The sequence below is a fragment of the Rhipicephalus sanguineus genome, chromosome 4 (assembly GCF_013339695.2).
Source record: "Rhipicephalus sanguineus isolate Rsan-2018 chromosome 4, BIME_Rsan_1.4, whole genome shotgun sequence".
Lineage (NCBI taxonomy): Eukaryota > Metazoa > Arthropoda > Arachnida > Ixodida > Ixodidae > Rhipicephalus > Rhipicephalus sanguineus.
The window spans coordinates 186121813-186140753 of NC_051179.1; the positions used below are offsets into that span (position 1 = coordinate 186121813).

Below are 18941 nucleotides of genomic sequence, written 5' to 3' on the forward strand. Positions count from 1 at the left end.
TTCTAGGTTGCTTCTCGGTCGTTACTAGGCTTTAGCTAGGTGATGCAATGCTGTTTCTACATTGATTCTCTTGCAGAGAGGTTCGAGTTAAAGCACAGACAGTCACAGACACGACAAGAATGTCCCAACTGCAGACAGAACTTCGCGCTGAAACCAAGCATTCGCAAACACTGTGTCTCGCTTTGCATCATTTTTGAAGACTACCATGATGCCCGGGCTCGTATCCGAGCTTGAGTTCTGACTGTGGACAGAATCCCTGCCAGTTGTGGTACAGCGACTCTTATTATTTGTGGTATTTCTGCGATCGGGAATGTGGTGGCAGATCTCAACATAGAGGAGGCGTAGAGGAGAATAAAATGGGGACAGTTGATAAGGCTGCAGTGGGGGCTAGGTGGTCCTACTTTATATTGTACCACATACAGGGTGTTTCAAGAAATGTGTCCAACCTTCTAAAAAAATCAGGAAAATGCGATATTTGCTCGGGGCTTTCAGAATTGTTTTTTCTGTAGCGGCAGGAATCTTAAGGTAGTTAAGGACATCATTTAGGACAGTAATTAAGAAAGTTACAATAATTAACTTTTTATTAGTGGAGTTAGGTGATTGTGTCAAATGGGAGAATTGAAGTTCTTCATGCGAGGAAGCCATCCGAGCGTTGAGATTTCGAAAAAAGCACCCTCTAGTAATTGCTGTGGTGTAATGAAATTCATTGAAATGCAACTGCTTTCAACAGCGAAAGCCATCGAATTCGGTTGTATTTCACTACTAGAGGCTGTTTTTTTCTAAATCTCAATGTTGGGATGGGTTTCTGGCACGAAGAACTTCAATTCCCTGATTTGACACAGTCACCTAACTCCACTAATTAAAAAGTTAATTAATTTAACTTTCTTAATTACTGTCTCAAGTCATGTCTCTAACCATCTTAAGATGCCTAGCGCTACAGAAAAAGTCATTCACTCATTTTGGACGTCTCAAAAGAATATGGCAGTTGCGTTCTTTCATAATTCTGTTTAGGTTTCACCATTGAATTGGTTAAATTTCATTACTTCGTAATTATTACTAGATGACACTTTTTCGAAATCTCAAAATTGGGTTGGCTTTCGGGCATGAAGAACTTCAATTCTCCCATTTGACACAACCACCTAACTCCACTAATTAAAATGTTAATTAATTTAACTTTTTAATTACAGTCTCAAATAATTTCTTTAACCATCTTAAAATTCCTGCCACTACAGAAAAACCAATTCTGAAGCCATCAATTAAATATCGCATTTTGCTGATTCTTTAGAAGGTTGGACACATTTCTTGAAACACCCTGTATGACAAGGACTGAAGAAAACGAAAGACAACACATACCCAGCAGCGCGTTGCAGTATGAAGGAGGGAACGGCTGGTAGTGTTGTGGCACCTGGCGGGGCAGATCTCAACCACTCAGTGATGCGCTTCATCTCTGTCGAGCGTGCTGCCGTCGCCAGCGACAGCTGCGAGTTGGCAAGTTAATGAGGAAAGGCAGTTCTGAGAATGAGCTTCACATATACTCAAACCTCGTTATAACGAACACGTATATAACGAATTTTCGGTTATAACGAAGTAAATGAAGAATGGTCTTTTCATAGCTACAGTGTTACAAATAAACGTTTACAGTCGACGACCTATAATTCGGACTCCATGGGGAACGTAAATAAGTCCGAATTATTGAATGTCCGAAAAAACAAATGCGTCAGAAAAAAAATGCTTTCATTGACACTTCAGGGTCCCAGTGGCCGAAAAAAGTTGTCAATGTGTTGCTGCCCGCACTTACGTACAACCAAGTCCGCCTGTATCTCCGCCAGTGTGATGTGATCGCTGTACGATGACGAGCTGGTTTTGTTCGTGAAGGCAACGCATCTGTGCGGCGCACTTAGCGGTCGCACAAAGAGGCAGCATGAATGGCGGGGCGGCGCGTTTGGGTTCTCGCCTATTAAATGCGTGCACTATGCATGCAACTGCACCAGGCCACATGCACTATCGAGCAGTTGACTGAAGATGCTTATCGTAAGGCTTGTCAGCGATTGAGCCGTACTGGCGCGTTTTCCACCTGTCGCCATCACACCTCCGTGCATTTCCACTGCTTATCCGTGAAGACATCGCTGCACGGCGCCGTGATAGCGGCCCCTTTGAATTTCCGTTCCGCTTCACCCCATAACACTTCGGCATCGCGACAAAGCTGACTTTCGGACTCTGCTACTGTCGCAAACAGGTCGACTCGCGAAAGCGCTGGTTCGAACCTACGAGATGATAGACGCGGCAGAGGTGCAATTTGGGCAGAAAGTCCGAAAAATCAGACGCCGAAGAGTTTCAGCGTCCGAAACTTCTGTCGTTCTTGACCATTGACGACTATGGGGCTGGTGACGGTGTCGCGAAAGCATCCGAATTTTCGAGCAAGTCCAGAAAATCGGACGTCCGAAAAATTGGCAGTTGACTACTGACGCGCTTCATTGTCGTCGGCGCGGCCTTCGGCGCTGGATGTGAAGGCACCGTTGGCTCCATTTAACTCGGATCTTTTGAGACAGTAGAGCGTAAAATAAAGCAAGTCTCAAGCTAAAAATGAACGCGCGCGCAAAACGCCTTAGCGCAGACGCATTCGACAGGATGGCGGTGATAGCAGCGCACCGCGGGGAAACAGGAACCGGAATGTAGGATGTTCGCGATGTCGATACGACTTCCCACAGTTGACTAGTGCCTCCTAGATCGGCATTTCCAATCACAAATCTCTGAGGCATAAAGTAGCGATCGAAATAAAGCCTCATAGATCACCAGTTAGCTTTCGTTTTGATCTCTGAGGCCATACTTTGTATGGTACGGGTGCCGGAGCGGAGGAGATAATGGCTGGCGATTCGGCGTGTGCGACAGTCTCGGATAGGGTCCGGATTATCGAATATAGATCTCGCAGCTGTCCGAAATATCGGTCGTCTTTACACATTACTTCTATGGGACCATCGGCGGTGCCGCGCGACTGTCCGAATTATCGGTGTCTGATTTATCGGTCGGCTACTGTATAACGAATTTTTAGATATAACGAAGTTATTTTCGTGGCAGATGCGACTTTGTTATAGTGAGGTTTGAATGTATTTGCTTGTAGCTGCCTTGATAAAAGGTGCGTCACTTAATTTATGGTGCGAATGATTTCATGGTGCTGTAGCCTAAACATTGGTAAAATTTTAAAAAATTGTTTCATGGTCCCTTTAAAACTGCAGTGGTTGATCCCAAAAGTGCGCAGATATTTTTCAAGCAGAATTTTCCATCTGAGAAACTACTTTTAAAAAAGTTAGTCTCTCCTAGAGCAATGCCGTCAAGAGATAGTGATGCTGGTAGCCCTCCTCACAAACTGTTCGTTACGGTCAGCGTTTTGTTTTCACAGGAGTGAGTGCAACTGTGGTTGATCACCTTCATTTTGACAACCTCAATCGTTTTTGAATATAAGAAGCTGAGGTTTTTCGAATAATCATTGTCACGTGGAGTCCTTTTACCGCCTCGCAAGCCAGGCACTCCTCGTACTTCTCCAACTCATCGGCAGGTGCTGCTAGTCCCTCAGCTAACAACTTTTATGCTGCCACTCATGGCCATTGGATCATATGTCAAGCGAAGGCAGCGCCACTGTTGTGCTCACTGCAAACAAAAAAATATTTGCAGATTTTAAGTTAGAAAAAGATTATAGTAAAAATGTGTACTGCATTTCAACGCTAATATAGAGACACTTAACCACCCACACTAGTAAAAGCTCACGTGATGGGGATCATATGCATCTTTGCTTTTGAGTCACATTGGGTGCCAAAACTCATTTTTCGTGACTTTGGTGAAGAAACAAAAATGTAAATTCGCTTTTAATGAGAAAAACAGGGTTCGTTCTAGCCAACACAATAGACTATCTTTCCATAAGTGGGTTTATCTCAATTCATGTTCTGAGCGATTACCTGTCCCTTTAAATATGTGTGAAAAGAAAATTAAAAGCAATCTGTATTGGCTATATACTCTACTGTATATATAGGCCGAGTTGATAAAAGAGTAAAGTCATGTCGTAGCTGTGTACCTCCAGGCCTGCAAGCGCTCCTCAATGCATGTAAATGCAGCTCGATACTCTCAGGCTGCAACTGATGCCCACACCCAATGTGCTATGGTGTGCTAGTGCCGTCTACGCATGCGCATGCTCGGGTGCGGTTACGTGTACGTGTGGTTCGGGCTTAACAGTGAATAACCCTTGCCTCTGCCTTTCTTTGTCTTCACCTCATAAATATTTTATTACTACTTCACATCACATGAGAAGTATCCATGTCTTGAAAGTGGTTAAAAAGCATTGTGCAAGTCAAATGGTACATTTGATTGGCTACTTGATGCAGCCGACCATTCGCCTACTCCCAGGGAAGTCACATGATCAGAATTTTGTTATGTCTTGCTTGTGCTTCAAGGTGAGAGCACCTCTGAGAGCTCGTTGCTGTTAGACAATTAAAGGATTGCATGCATTGGAGGAACTTAAACTGCACTATGTAAGTGTTCGAGAGTAACTAGTCAAGTGTGCCGTGAGAGTATGCAGTGCATGGAGTTGCGAGTGTAGTGCTTGTTCTGCAGTTGTGTTCCACCCCTTCCGTACTGTTGTAATGTTCACTTTAACATTGTGTGCCCTGCACTGCTTTACTAATGCGTGCAGGTGCGAGGTTCCAGCAGAGATGCCGGTGGATTTGCGTACGAAGCTGATTCTGTGCCTGGTCTACCTTGGTGGTGGCCAGCAGCTGACGAGCGGCCTGGTGGACCAGCTGCAGCGTGATGAAGACCCAGAGGTTGCCGGCGACCTTTTCCTCGACGTGGCCGAGGCACTGATGGAAGTGAGGCGCATGCAAGAGGCTCTGCCCTTGCTGCACGCGCTAGTCAACACACAAAACTATGGAATGGTCAGTGTCGACACCATCAATGACAGGGACATTCCATTCTAAATGTCCCAGATATTGCACTCCACCCTCGCAGATGCTGTTCTAAGAAATTGTGGGTAATCAGTTTAGTGCAATATTCGACCTTCTGGGAGTACCTTTGCAAGAAAAAAATTTTTGTGTTCTTAGCAGTGATTTGAATGTTGCCGCAGTGGGTGAAACCTAGGTCGCTAAAAAAATCCCTCAAAAATACAATACTACACCGAGCACCTTAAAGGACCCCCGACACCAAAAATTGAAACCTCGAGAAGATTGTGTTGTTTATTGTCCTGTACATGTGGGCACTTCTGGCCAATTATTAGCGGTGAACATTACCTTTAAGATATATTAATTTGGTTTTAATGTAAGCGTGAGTGCTCATCGTAGTTGGCAGCACCTCGCAACAATGCCACTACAGTAAAAGCTCGTTAATTCAAACTCGAAGGGGACTATAAAATTGTTCGAATTAAGCGGAGTTCGAATTAAAGGGACACTAAAGAGAAACAATGAATTGGTTTAGATTGATAAAGTGTGCTCGGAGAACTCTTGTGTAGTTTATTTCACCACCATAGGTTTATTATTAGAGGAGAAAACCAAGTTCAAAGTTTCATTTTTAAATTTCGCGCTGAACTTTGTAATTCGTGATGTAAAAGGTTTCAAAGAGCATTTAACGTATTTTGGCGCCACTGGCTCGACGAAATTTCCACAAACTCGTTATGTCAAGTCTCTGGCCCCCTAAGAGAACAATGTACTTCGATTTAAACGATTAGGAATTACGTAGGCCCAAGCAGGCACCGTCAAAACTATGTAACGTCACGGAAAATGGTGCGGGAATTCCAAGGTGGCGTCGCCACCTGTATTTTCCTTTTGCGCGTTTTCTCGCTTAAGCGTCTTCGCGCAGAAAGCGTGGTGTTTTTGGTATCGTGGAAGACTACTTTAGTAATGCGAGAAAAATCATTTTGCTCTTTAGTGTCCCTTTAAAGCATAGGTTACGGTGATGGGTGCCCGTTGCATTTGAAAACGGTGAATACAGTCAATAAGCACAATTTGGTGGTTCACTGTCTTACGGGTAACTTATCGTTAGCTGCCTTGCAGTGCGACCCAGGCACCTTTATTATTCTGCCATCATCACTACTGCTAGTAATTATGGATGGATCTGCCATTGACACTCACATATCCACTAATTAGACTAATTTAAGTTCCTTCTTGGCAGAATGTTGAATGCTACAGTTTGTTTCATCTGAACAGAACTTTAGGAATATTGTTTTATTACAACAGAAACGCTACACACTTCGACAGGTTATTGGTGCTTATCGTCATGCTGAAACTTTTTGTCAGCTGATTTTTCAGTCAACTGCCAGTTTTGTGGATATGCCTGAAAATTCAGACGCTTCCGCAGCACCGCTACAAGCCCCATGGAGTTAATGTATAAGAATGTCTGAAATTTCAGTCACTGAAACTTTTTGACACGTGATGTTATGGACTTTCTGCTCAAATTGTTGGCCCAGAGTGGCATTTACTGAAGCAACCACTGCTGCTACGTTGATCATGTCACATACTCAAACCAGTGCCTTTGTGAGTTGGTTCACTTGCAACCACAGCAAATCTCAATAGTAGGTTTTACCTCAATGCTATGGTGTTATAGGGTTAAGCATATCGAAAATTTGACGGGGTCACTGTCGCGGCGCAGTACGGTGATTAAGGATAAGCACCGGAAATGCACGAAGGCATGATTGTGGCAGGCGGCATATCCACCAACACGGTTAATTGCTGGCAGCCCTATTATAACGAGTATTATCAGCTAACTGTTCAGTAGTGTGTGTGGCCCAGTGCAGCTGTAACCGTACCGCATGCTTTTAATGGCGACAGTCCTAACGCACTGCACTGCTGCCTGTTTCTGTGGGGATGCTACATTCAGGAACGACAGCAGCTTGCCATCACCGTGCCCATGTGCGATCAGGACCAAAGTGGGATACTACAAAGAACACTCACACCAAACGCGCACGCGTGGTCCAGCATGCTTGTGGTGTCTGTTTCCCTTATTTGTACTGCGTCATCTTTTGCGCTCCGACTTGTTAGTACTATATGGGAGTACAGAAAGTGTTCCGGCAATGATGGTGTGAGCTTCGTGTACGACATGTCGCACACGTCTAGGGACGATTCGCTCTACGCAGCAGCAAATGGTGTGTTTCAATGAAGTGGTGAAGATTTTCATAGAGTAGCACATCGTTTACACACGCACATCCATTGGGGAAAGCCAGACGAGTTGTCGTCCACTCTTCCACCTTAGTCTTTGTTTTCCATATCATCATTTCAAAACGCACTTTGGTTAGTGACCATGAGAGAGAGCTGTAATTTTTTTTGCGAATTGCTGGTATCGGCGACGCTCTTCACGAGACACACATTTCAATTAGCAGTTGGCATTTAGTTAAATGGGGTTTCCAGCAGGTACCAAGCATATTCACAAGAGCCTGTGCAAGCACTGAGATGCATGATAAGTACACTGGTGGGCCTTGAGAGCTATTTTGGATGTGGCTGTGGCGAATTTACAACTTGAGTGAAGTAAAAAAAGCATTAATTGGTTTTTTGAGACTGCTGAATTTAACGGTTTATTTACAGTTCCTAATGAGTGCAAAAAAATCGAGCATGGACTGTAATCAGTAGATTTTTCAGTTAGAATCAGGTTAATCACAATATGTTGCTTGTCACGGCCTTAGTAGACATTACTGAGGACGTCATTGCAAGGTCTTTGCGTAATGTGTGCACCCTCGTTCGAAGCCCTAAGGCGAGGGAAACTCGCAGTGCCGATTAGTGCAGACCCCTTGTGTTACTCTTGTGGCAACAGGCGGCAGTGTGGCTGCGTTACGGGGAGTGCCTGCAACAGCTGGGTTGCCTGCGGGAGGCGACCAGTGCATACGAGCGCACGTGTGAGCTGGCACCCGGCCACGCTCAGGCACGCCTCGCCCTGTGCCAGCTGCTGTTGGCCCAAGGACTCACGGACCGGGCCATTGCATGCCTCGAGTCAGCCGATGCCCCCCAGCAAGGAGCAATGGGAGATGCAGACGTGAGTGTTTTCTCCTGATGGCCACAATTGCATTGTTTTGATAAGGATTACTTGTTGCCATGTGCATCTTGGACCTGTCACTTGTGGCAACGTCTATTCTTTTTCATAGCGATATGTACGATGTTTACTCACATGATGATCGCACTATATATGTATTTTCTTTTGCATAAAATTGACGCAAATTTAGGGGTTCAATCGTTACGCTGGTTAAGCTTACCAGGAAAAAGGATTTTGGGCACCGAGAACATAAATAAGTTGCAGCTCCGAATTCTTACAGTAGCCATCATGAACATATCCAAAAAATTCAGGTGCCCTTGCACTTTTCGGGAAAATAGGGGCAAGCTAAGCTTTGCGTCTGCGTGCTACATCTCTTTCTGTCTGTCTTTTTTTTTTTTCTTTCATTCTATCGCATTGCGTGGTGCTCCCTCTTGTTTCCTTGCTCCATGTCAGGAATTGTGCCTTCACCTGCATGCTTAGCAGTGTAACGCTTGGCAGTTGCTACAGGTAATAACAACAGTCATGCGACAATGAAATGTGGCAGCGTGAAATGACAAGCCACCTCAATAAAAGACCGGATTGCCTTGTCAGAAATGGCCAATCGCCGATGAGCGCGCGATTGGGAGAGCTTCAATTATTGAAAAATGGTGCCTCTCGAAGGTGCACACCTTCGAGAGGCGCATTTCTTTGCGCTCATGGGTGCCGGGTTTTTCGCATACGACACCGAAATCTGTGAGTTATAAAAGCTTTGCTTAAAAAATTCAGCAAGGCTTAGTACCTTTGCGTACACACATTGGGTAGGCGCTACATCAATTGTACACTGCCCTTTTATTTTTCTCTCATTCTGTAAACAACCCCTCACTCTTATTCAGAGTCCGAATCCTCACTGCCGTCACCACAAGATTTGTTGTCAGGGCTACTAATGTCATCGCTGGGGCTTCGTCACATTCCACAAAAAGTCATAAGTTCTTATCCAAGAAAAAGCCAACCACGTCACCTGATGGATTTTATTCATGCCCGATCAGCACAAAGCGATAGTTGAGCATCTGCAGTGCCATAACTGCATAATCTAGTGCTGCTACTACTTATAACACGTTAGCTCTTACACCTGGCAAGCGATCACTTATGGCCGATATTTTCGCGAGATTATTGCCCCATGCATTCGAATCCCCAAGCGATAATGTTTCTGACCCGCTGTAGTAGCCATGTTGGCATAGAGTGAGACCGCCACTACTCGTAGACCAAATGCCCATTCCATGATCATTAAAACGCAGTGTTGACATCACAGATTGTCCTGCTAATATAGTTCTTATTCCACTATCACGAAATATTTCAACAATGCCTTCACAGCAGAAGTTCTCCTTTTACATTTTTGTGTAATATACCAGTACGACGCATATATATGGCTCAGATATATTTATCCACATTTGGCAAGCATGGGTGTGTGACCCTGCAGTAAATCAAGCAAAAAGGATGTGTAGCCCAGTGGTTAAGACCTTCGGGGCGTCAAGGCCAGGGTTCCAATCCCTCTATACTAGGAAGAACATTTGTCAGCGGCACAAGTGACACTCCTGTTTTTCTTCCACGCATAGCAGGGTGAGCACTTCTAGTTTCCCTAATACAGTAGAACCCCGCTGTTACGTTCCTCACTGCTGCGTTTTCCCGGCTGTTACGTCGTTTTCCGCCGGTCCCGGCATAGCTCCCATAGGATACAATGTATTGGGAACCCCGCTGTTACATCATAACTGTCGGACCGTTCCCGTATGATACGTCGCGAAGTGCGCCCGAAGCCGACCGAGTGACTACCAAAGAGAGCGGCCATGGTGCATTTTCACGCAGCTTGGCCTCGTTTGACCGTAATATTAGCCGCATGAGAGGGGCAAGCAACAGAATCTTTCAATTGATGCAAACAAAAGCATGGCCTTCGAGATTCGAATTGCAAAGATGGCGTCTATGACGTAACTGCTCGCGAAAGTAAGGCCTTCGAGATTGGCATTTACTATTGGCAAAAGCATAGCCTCTGAGATTTGCATTGCACAAACATGGCGTGTATGACGTAATTGCTTGCGAAAGCAAGGCCTTCGAGATTGGCATTCACTTCTGCCATCGCGTTGGCGTAGACTCATCATCATCGTTATTTGTCGGAGAACGGGAGGAGTTCGAGCTGGTTGGAGCTCGTATGGTCGTGCGTGCGGTTCGCGGTCGGACTCGCCGCGCCGGTCGTGATTGCGTGTGCTTAGTTCTTTCATGCCTACAGCTGTTGGTGTTAAAAAAATCACATACGTTGATTACATTTCTGTGGATGAGGCCGTCCTAAGCTCCGCGTTTCTATCCATCGACTAGATCGCGGCTGAGCGCGCCAATTTTCGAGCTGCTCGTAAGAATTGAAATAAAATTCTGTACCACTAAATATTTCCGTTTTTCCTGTTTTTCGGCTCTTACGTTTCCCGTCTCTTACGTTTATTTCCTACGGTCCCTTCAAAAACGTATCAGCGGGGTTCTACTGTATTCATAAAAAGTCTTGTTAAAAACAGAAATCAATGGTTCTGGTTCAAGTTGTATTAGATCCGTATGATGTCGTAGCCTGAGTTTACTTAAGATGAGGGACAATTAACTTTCAGGATAATTAATAAGAATTTACCGAGTTCATTGAAAGGCTGTGAGTAGCTAGGATCGTTGCGGCACCTGGCGAAGCAGATCTCAACCACGCACACTCCTTTCTCGGTGGCCTCTGAGATACGCTTCGGCAAAGTAATACGAAATTGATGGTTCTGTTTTAAGATGAGAGCCTTAGATGCACCGTCGAACGAGAGAAGTGAGTGCTGGCAATGGTGTCAGCACAAGTGATGCAGAATGTCAAGTGATCAGATATGACGTCTTGATGACATCATCACTTGACGGAATCATGTCCCAGATCGGCAAAATTTATGGTGTCACATTGTGACGTCATCACACAAAATCATTGCGTGGTCAAAGGTGTGCCAATCCTGGAGGTAGTGCGCATTTAAAATCACATTAGGTGCAGAGAGCTTCTCCTCAAGGGAAGGGTCAATACTAGTGGTACATTGCAAGGGTTGAAAGTTGGGCAAGTTGGTACGGGCGGGAGTGAATGTCAATTTGAAATCTTTGACCGGCATTGTTTCTTGGCTACGCGGTTTCACGTGTTCTTTCGTTGTCTGTGACACATCATCTTTGCTGCGGCTTTTTAAGGTTGACACGGTTTTCAATAAACTAGTTGTGAGTCTGCGCTCGTTTTTGTCATTTCTTTCTTGGTGTCTCGTGCTGCTGCGCAGTTTTTCCGGAGATGAACTAGTCCATTGACTGAGATGAAAGAAAAAGATGAGGCCCCTAAGCCTTGCAACAGGGTTGCTTTACTGTTTTTGTTTTATACATTTATTTCTTTATAGCGACTCACATAACAGACACAGCTTTCTCGTTGAGGGCATAGAAATGCTCAGGTGTTAAAAAATAAAATTTTGATGACGAAATTCAGGGGTTTGATCATTGCGCATGTGCGATCATTATGCGGTGAAATGAGGTATTGTAGTGGCATTTGGTTGGGCAGCATGGCGGCACACTCAAAGCCAACAGCAATGGCTTTGACCCGTTTGCTTGCCGAGTGGGAAGTCTTTATTGTTCAGAGAAAGTGCCATTTGTTGACAGCCATATTCATAATCTGGATTAACAGTTCATGCTATAGCTGTATCTGTTTTTCTTTCTTTGAACTCAGGAACATTTGTTTTTCGTTTTGTTTTTTGCAGTAGCATTCGGGTTTCAATAATAAAAGATTTGGCAGTCATTTATACAGTAGAACCCCGCTGTTACGTTCCTCACTGCTGCGTTTTCCCGGCTGTTACGTCGTTTTCCGCCGGTCCCGGCATAGCTCCCATAGGATACAATGTATTGGGAACCCCGCCGTTACGTCATAACTGTTGGACCGTTCCCGTATGATACGTCGCGAAGTGCGCCCGGAGCCGACCGAGTGACTACCAAAGAGAGCGGCCATGGTGCATTTTCACGCAGCTTGGCCTCGTTTGACCGTAATATTAGCCGCATGAGAGGGGCAAGCAACAGAATCTTTCAATTGATGCAAACAAAAGCATGACCTTCGAGATTCGAATTGCAAAGATGGCGTCTATGACGTAACTGCTCGCGGAAGCAAGGCCTTCGACATTGGCATTTACTATTGGCAAAAGCATAGCCTCTGAGATTTGTACTGCACAAACATGGCGTGTATGACGTAATTGCTTGCGAAAGCAAGGCCTTCGAGATTGGCATTCACTTCTGCCATCGCGTTGGCGTAGACTCATCATCATCGTTATTTGTCGGAGAACGGGAGGAGTTCGAGCTGGTTGGAGCTCGCATGGTCGTGCGTGCGGTTCGCGGTCGGACTCGCCGCGCCGGTTGTGATTGCGTGTACTTAGTTCTTTCATGCCTACAGCTATTGGTGTTAAAAAAATCACATACGTTGATTACATTTCTGTGGATGAGGCCGTCCTAAGCTCCGCGTTTCTATCCATCGACTAGATCGCGGCTGAGCGCGCCAATTTTCGAGCTGCTCGTAAGAATTGAAATAAAATTCTGTACCACTAAATATTTTGCCGTTTTTCCTGTTTTTCGGCTCTTACGTTTCCCGTCTCTTACGTTTATTTCCTACGGTCCCTTCAAAAACGTATCAGCGGGGTTCTACTGTATTAAATGTTCCATGATTTCACAACATACTGTGGCACAAATGTTGGGTAGAATGTGCTTTGCATATATGTTACCGGCCACGCTTGCTGTCTTATTGCAATTTGTTGCGTGGAATGCCCATTGTGTCCGTAGTGGCAGCCAGGTGTGCCTTGCACTAATGGTGGCTCTTTTGTGTGGAGCAGCAGCAGGATGCAGCGTGTGTGCTGCTGCGCCGAGCACAGCTGTTGCGGCAGTCGGGACGGCAGCAGGACTTCATTGAGACTGCCAAGCTGCTTCACGAGGCACACTGCCCACCCGTACAGACACCCAACGAGTATACAGGTGAGCTCTCTCGTTGCACAGTGCTCAGTTGGTGACTACGGCAAGAAGTGGAAGTCGTCACGAATGAAATACTACGGGGAACAGTGAGATGCGGGTGTCAAGCGCAGCAGTCGGTGTATTTGTGCAACAATCATGCTTTGAGACATGCGGTAATATTTTGTTGAACAAGCTCGATTTTGTCTTTTCGAGCGCCAATGGTGGCTACCTCAGAATCATTCACACACATGAGCATGTGGTGTGAAATCTCACTATATGTTACTGCTGGGAACAGAACAGGCACTCTGTTATATCAAGTATAGTAGACTCTCAGTAAACAGAAATCTGTTAAACGGAACTGCTGCTTAAACGGAACAACTGCATCTAATATAATTGGTTTCGTACTTGGATTCTGCACTCCTTTTCATCTCTCAGTAAACGGAACTCCTGTTAAATGGAACACATTTTCCTGGTCCCTTCAGGTTCCGTTTAACGAGAGTCTACTGTACGCTAATTCATGTGCTTGCATTGCACATACTGCATTGCCTACTTTCTGTCAAACGTATGCAAAATGTTGAGCACTGAAAAGGCCAACAGGACAAAACAGCGCCTCAATTCTTGTGGTATTAGCTAGAATGTCAAACTATCGACATTGCTTTTGAAGCGATGAATGACATGGTATGGTGTCTGCTATTTCAGACTTGCAAGCGCATGAAGTGCTGATACGTGTGAGCTGAACTTGTACGTTGTATGTGCAGTGTCAGACATGCATTAAAACATGAAGTGAGAGCACGAGGGAACCAACTGTCACATAAAGCAAGATTCAGAGGTGTAAAAGAAAAACTGGAAAGTTAAGAGAAACCATAAAAGTTCTTAGTTTTACTCTAAGAAATCATCTGCTGACACCGTCTGCTGACTGGTGCGTACTGCTTGAATGAAGAAATGACCGTTTTCACCTTTTATGGCGATTCAAGAGCGATTGCATTTGTTTTTCAACTAACCTGCACAGCCCTCCAAGATGTTATGCAGTAATTTATGAGTGAAAAAAGAACCACAGCTGCTGAGTAGAACATGGAGAAAGTGAGGTCACAGGCGGCAGTGCCTGCATGGCATCTCGAAAATCAAGTCAGTGTGAGACATTCCCTTGTAAGAGTCATGTTTTTGCTGTCCACCTATAGTATAACCTCGTTACAACGGATCTGTTTACAACAGACATTCAGATATTACATACCACTTTGCAGCGTTATGCCGACCTCCGTATTTGTTCCATTGATTGAGCTTCGTTTACAACGGTTTCTGGTACAACGGACATTCGGATATATAATTGACTAAAATGTCAGGCCAGCAAGGTGGTCAGGACTCCTTTGGAGCGAACTTTTCTACCATGGACATACCAAATTCGATGACTTCCGACTTCAAACATCGCTTGGCATACTTTCGGGACGGGAACAGCGCACCGCGGACATTGACGTACCGATTTAAAAACGAAGGCCGCCGATCTCCGGTCTGTCAACGATCAGCTACATGTCTATCTGTAGTGACAAAAAATCGGCGCGCAGCGTGCTTGGTGTTTCGTTTTGGGTCGCTGACGCGCGAAATTGCTTGCCGCTGCCACCGCTTCTCCGAGCGGTCGCTGCGCGGCGAGCTTGCCCAGGGGATCCGCTGCCGATGCGCAAAATGCCCATCCGCGGTTCTGAGGAGCCAGCGGACGATACGATTCGTTGCTTGCGACGAAGGACATTGCGGCTTCTTCGCTTTCGCATGTACATAAGCGCGATGTTCTTGCCCGCAAAGTTCGGATTTGTCTCGTACATCGGCACCGTGTGCGGGGTTAGGCCTAGCCATGACATCGAGTAGAAAGCTCCGTTGCGATGTGCGTGGCCGCGGTGCCCGATGTTTCAAAGTACGTCATGCGCGACTGCGAGTACAAAGAGTTGTCTCGCAGTGGTCTTCGTCATAAGCTCCGAAGTGCTGATAAGAAGAACCTAGCTCTAACAGCGGGTCCAACGAATACGTTTGCGATGTTCGCGACGAGTGCGGCGCGCTATCGTAATCTGATGATTGAGCTTCCGCTTGCGGCTGCCAAACTAAAGCGTTCTAAATTATCGTCGACCCGTGAACACAGAACGAGTGCGAACGCGTCACTAAGTAGTGCAATTTTCGATAGCCACGACCTCGGGAGCACAAGCAGCAGACAATGATCCCGAAGCGAGCATCACGGCAGAAGCAGCCAATCGGAGGCCTTGAATTGAACTTCAAATGTGCTTTTTGTACACTTGTTACTGTATGGAAGAGCTAGCTGAAACGGAGAACTTGAACACGGAGAAATGCTCCTTACGACAAGCCCAAAATGGTGGCGCCCGGTTGCGCCATTGTCGAGCTATAATTTTGAAAAACGCGTTTTTTTTTTTTGCTATTTCCACATTATTCGCCAAGTCGGCAGACGCAAAAAAAAATTTTATAGCACTTCTACGTAGTTTTCAGTGAAGATATTTTGGAATCGGATAGAAAATGGGCTACTGAAACTGCGATTTTCCAAAAATCGAATTTTTTTTGGTCCCCGTTAAAAATGAGACCATGTTTGTGGCCCGTAATTCTCTCTGGTTATAAAAGACCCATTCAGCGTTTACATAAAAGTCTGTTGTAACAGCACTTGGGTTTTACATACTCCCTTTACAACAGACCAAGATCCTCTTCACTATGAAGGTCTGTTATAATGAAGTTATACTGTCACACTTCAGCAGCATGACCCTAGCATGATAGTGCCACGTGCATTTCTTTATCACTTTTGCGGTATTCGGTTTTTGGCCACAAAGACTGTCAGCAACGCTCAGCGCGAACCGCACCTCATTGTTCGAGAAGCTTCGCGATCAATGTAAATCGTTTTGTTAAGATTGCGCGCAAGACGCACACACTCGAGCTTATTCTAGAATTTGCCCGACAGCCAGCGATAACGCTGGAATATTCGACGGCACATGTTTAAATGCCGACGCGCTTCACCGCTTGTCAGTTGATCGACGGTCGACGCTCTGTTCGCCGCTATCAGTGTATTGTTGTAGCTTTCAGTTTCTCGGCCACAAGTTCGGCCAAATAAAGACTTTCATCTCGGACACGTCGCCTGCGGTCTTCGTCCATGTCACGACCCCGTGACATCTGGTGGAGGTGCTTTTCCTTCATGTTCCAGACGCTCCCGTCAAGCCGTGAACCCAGTCCAAGTCGCAAAGAAGACGTCGACGCCAACCCCGACCAGCGAGCCAGCCGCAGACAACGAGGTCTAGCACCAGAGTACGGGCTTCTACCTGATAAGACCCGGAAGACACAGGCCATGACCACAATGGCGGCAACGATGACAGCCCCTGTGCCATCGCCCGCGGCAGTCGTACTACAACAATGCAGGGAGCCGCCAATGTTCCGCGGATCGTCATTTGAAGACCCGGAAAGCTGGCTAGAAGCGTACGACCGCATCGCCGTCTTCATTAAATGGACCAGTGAGGACAAGCTACGGCACGTATACTTCGCCTTGGAAGACGCCACGCGGACCTTGTTCGAGAACCAAGAGCGAACCCTGACAACGTGGGGCATTTTTCGCACCAGGTTCCTCGCCACATTTACAAGCGTCTTCCGCAAGGAGATGGCCGAAGCTCTACTGGAAACCCGTGTCCAGCTCCCAAACGAAAACGTGCTGCTCTTCACAGAAGAAATGACCAGACTCTTCCGCCACGCCGACCCCGAAATGCCGGAAGACAAGAAAGTTCGCTTCCTCATGCGAGGAGTAAAGCAGGAGCTGTTCGCGGGTCTGATGCGGAATCCACCGTGTACTGTCCAGGAATTCATCTCCGAAGCGACGACGATTGAAAAGACGCTGGAGATGTGCACCCGACAATTCAATCGCCGCTCGACGCCAGCGTACGCAGACATTCAACCACTTTGCTCCGACGACCTGCGTGAAACGATCCGAGCCATCATGCGAGAGGAGCTGCGAAAGCTCGCACCTTTGGCACCACCTGAAGTGACGTCGATTGCTGACGTTGTACGCGAGGAGATCCAACAGTCACTAAGTGTTCCTCAGCCGGCACCGCCGCAGCTCCAAGCAGTGAGCTATGCTGCTGCAGCCCGACGCACGCCCCCCCTCCTCGCCCACGTCAAGACGCCGCACCGCCACAGCAGTTCCGCCACCAGGCACCACCGCCGCCAGCACCGACGTCATACCGCCCGCCAGCCGGCCAGAGATACACGCCAAGGAAGACCGATGTTTGGCGCGCCCCTGACAACCGCCCGCTCTGCTACCACTGCGGGGAGGCCGGCCACACGTACTGCCGCTGTCAGTACCGACAGGTGGGGCTTCGAGGATTCGCCGTCAACACGCCGCGCCCGCAGCCAGGCGAACGGCCTTGTGACATCGACGACTACCTCACCGGAACACAGTGGCAAGAACGACGACCTTCCCGCTCGCCTTCGCCGGGCCGCTACATGTCATCGCACTGCCAGCAGTACACTGGCCGAAATCGGGGCCAGTCGCCTAGCCTGTATCCGGGAAACTAAGGGCAGCAACCGATGGAGGTGCGGTTGCTGTACGACGAAATGCCGAAGATCCTCCGCGGCGGCCGCCGCCGACAACGCGACGAGACCTGCAGAACACGACGCGAAGCAGACGAAGCCCTGCCGACGAAACCTCGCGGACCGAAGAAGACCCGACGATGCGACATAGAAGCAGCGGAACATACTGACGCAGCAGTGACCCGACGCCGCGACCCAACCGCAACGCAAGACAACGAAGAAGCGACCTCGACGTTCTCATCGACGGCCACGTCACCGCTCTCGTTGACACTGGGGCCGACTATTCCGTCGTCAGTGGGCGATTCGCCACCAAGCTGAAGAAAGTAAAGGCCGCTTGGAGTGGACCCGAAATCCGGACAGCTGGAGGCCACCTGATAACGCCGATTGGTGTCTGCACGGCGAGAGTCACCATCAATAACTGGACTTATCCTGCGAGCTTTGTAATCCTACAAAACTGCTCCAGGGATGTAATACTTGGAATGGACTTCCTAAGTGAACACGGCACCGTCATCGACCTGAGGTCTGAGTCGAGAACACTAACCTCAGATAAAGCGTTCCCGCCCCGCGCGACGCCATGGAACCATGCATTGAATGTGATAGAAGAGCAGGTGACCATTCCGCCGCGTTCCACCGTCATTATTTCCGTCGGCACCGAAAAACCTGCGTACCTTGAAGGCGTCATCGAGGGCAGTAAGCACCTACTCCTGAACCGTCAAATTTGCGTCGCACGAGGTATAGCCGAGCTGCATGACGGTAAAGCAAAGGTAGGGCTGACAAACTTCAGCCACGAATATAGGCACCTCAACATTGGTACGACGGTCGCCTACATGCCCTCTTCGATGCTGCCGAACCTGCTTCGATGAGTCGAGGTCCCGAACCAGATTACGACGTCAACCCGAGCCTTCCAAAGGTCAAGCAAGACCAGCTCAAAACCCTGCTCCTGCAATACAAGGACTGCTTTTCATCGTCGTCCAGACTTCGGCAGACACCGATCGCAAGACATCGCATCATAACAGAAGAAAGTACCAGGCCACTTCGTCAGAGCCCGTACAGAGTTTCGACGCGAGAATGTGAGGCCATAAAGAAACAAGTCGACAAAATGCTACGCGACGACATCATCCAGCCTTCGAAGAGTCCGTGGGCCCACCAGTGGTGTTAGTGAAGAAGAAGGATGGGACCCTACGTTTCTGCGTCGATTATCGTCGCCTGAACAAAATCATGAAAAAAGACGTGTACCCTCTCCCACGCATAGACGATGCCCTAGATCTATTCCACAACGCGAAATACTTTTCTTCGATGGACCTCAAGACCGGCTACTGGCAAATCGAAGTCTACGAGAGAGACCGAGAAAAGACTGCCCTCATAACACCGGACGGCCTGTTCGAGTTCAAGGTCAT

The 18941-nt window shown here is 47.2% G+C and overlaps 1 protein-coding gene across 2 annotated transcripts in view; it reads left to right on the forward strand.

Annotated features, from left to right (window-relative positions):
* Positions 1-18941, forward strand: part of LOC119390964 (general transcription factor 3C polypeptide 3) — a 156634-nt gene that overhangs the window by 88959 nt on the left and 48734 nt on the right. Inside the window, exons 11-13 of one of the 2 annotated variants that reach the window (XM_037658677.2) lie at positions 4682-4922; positions 7783-8001; positions 12870-13011. In XM_037658677.2, coding sequence (XP_037514605.1) covers positions 4682-4922; positions 7783-8001; positions 12870-13011 — 602 coding nt within the window. The remainder of the gene's footprint in view (positions 1-4681; positions 4923-7782; positions 8002-12869; positions 13012-18941) is intronic. The other variant, XM_037658678.2, reaches the window with a different exon arrangement.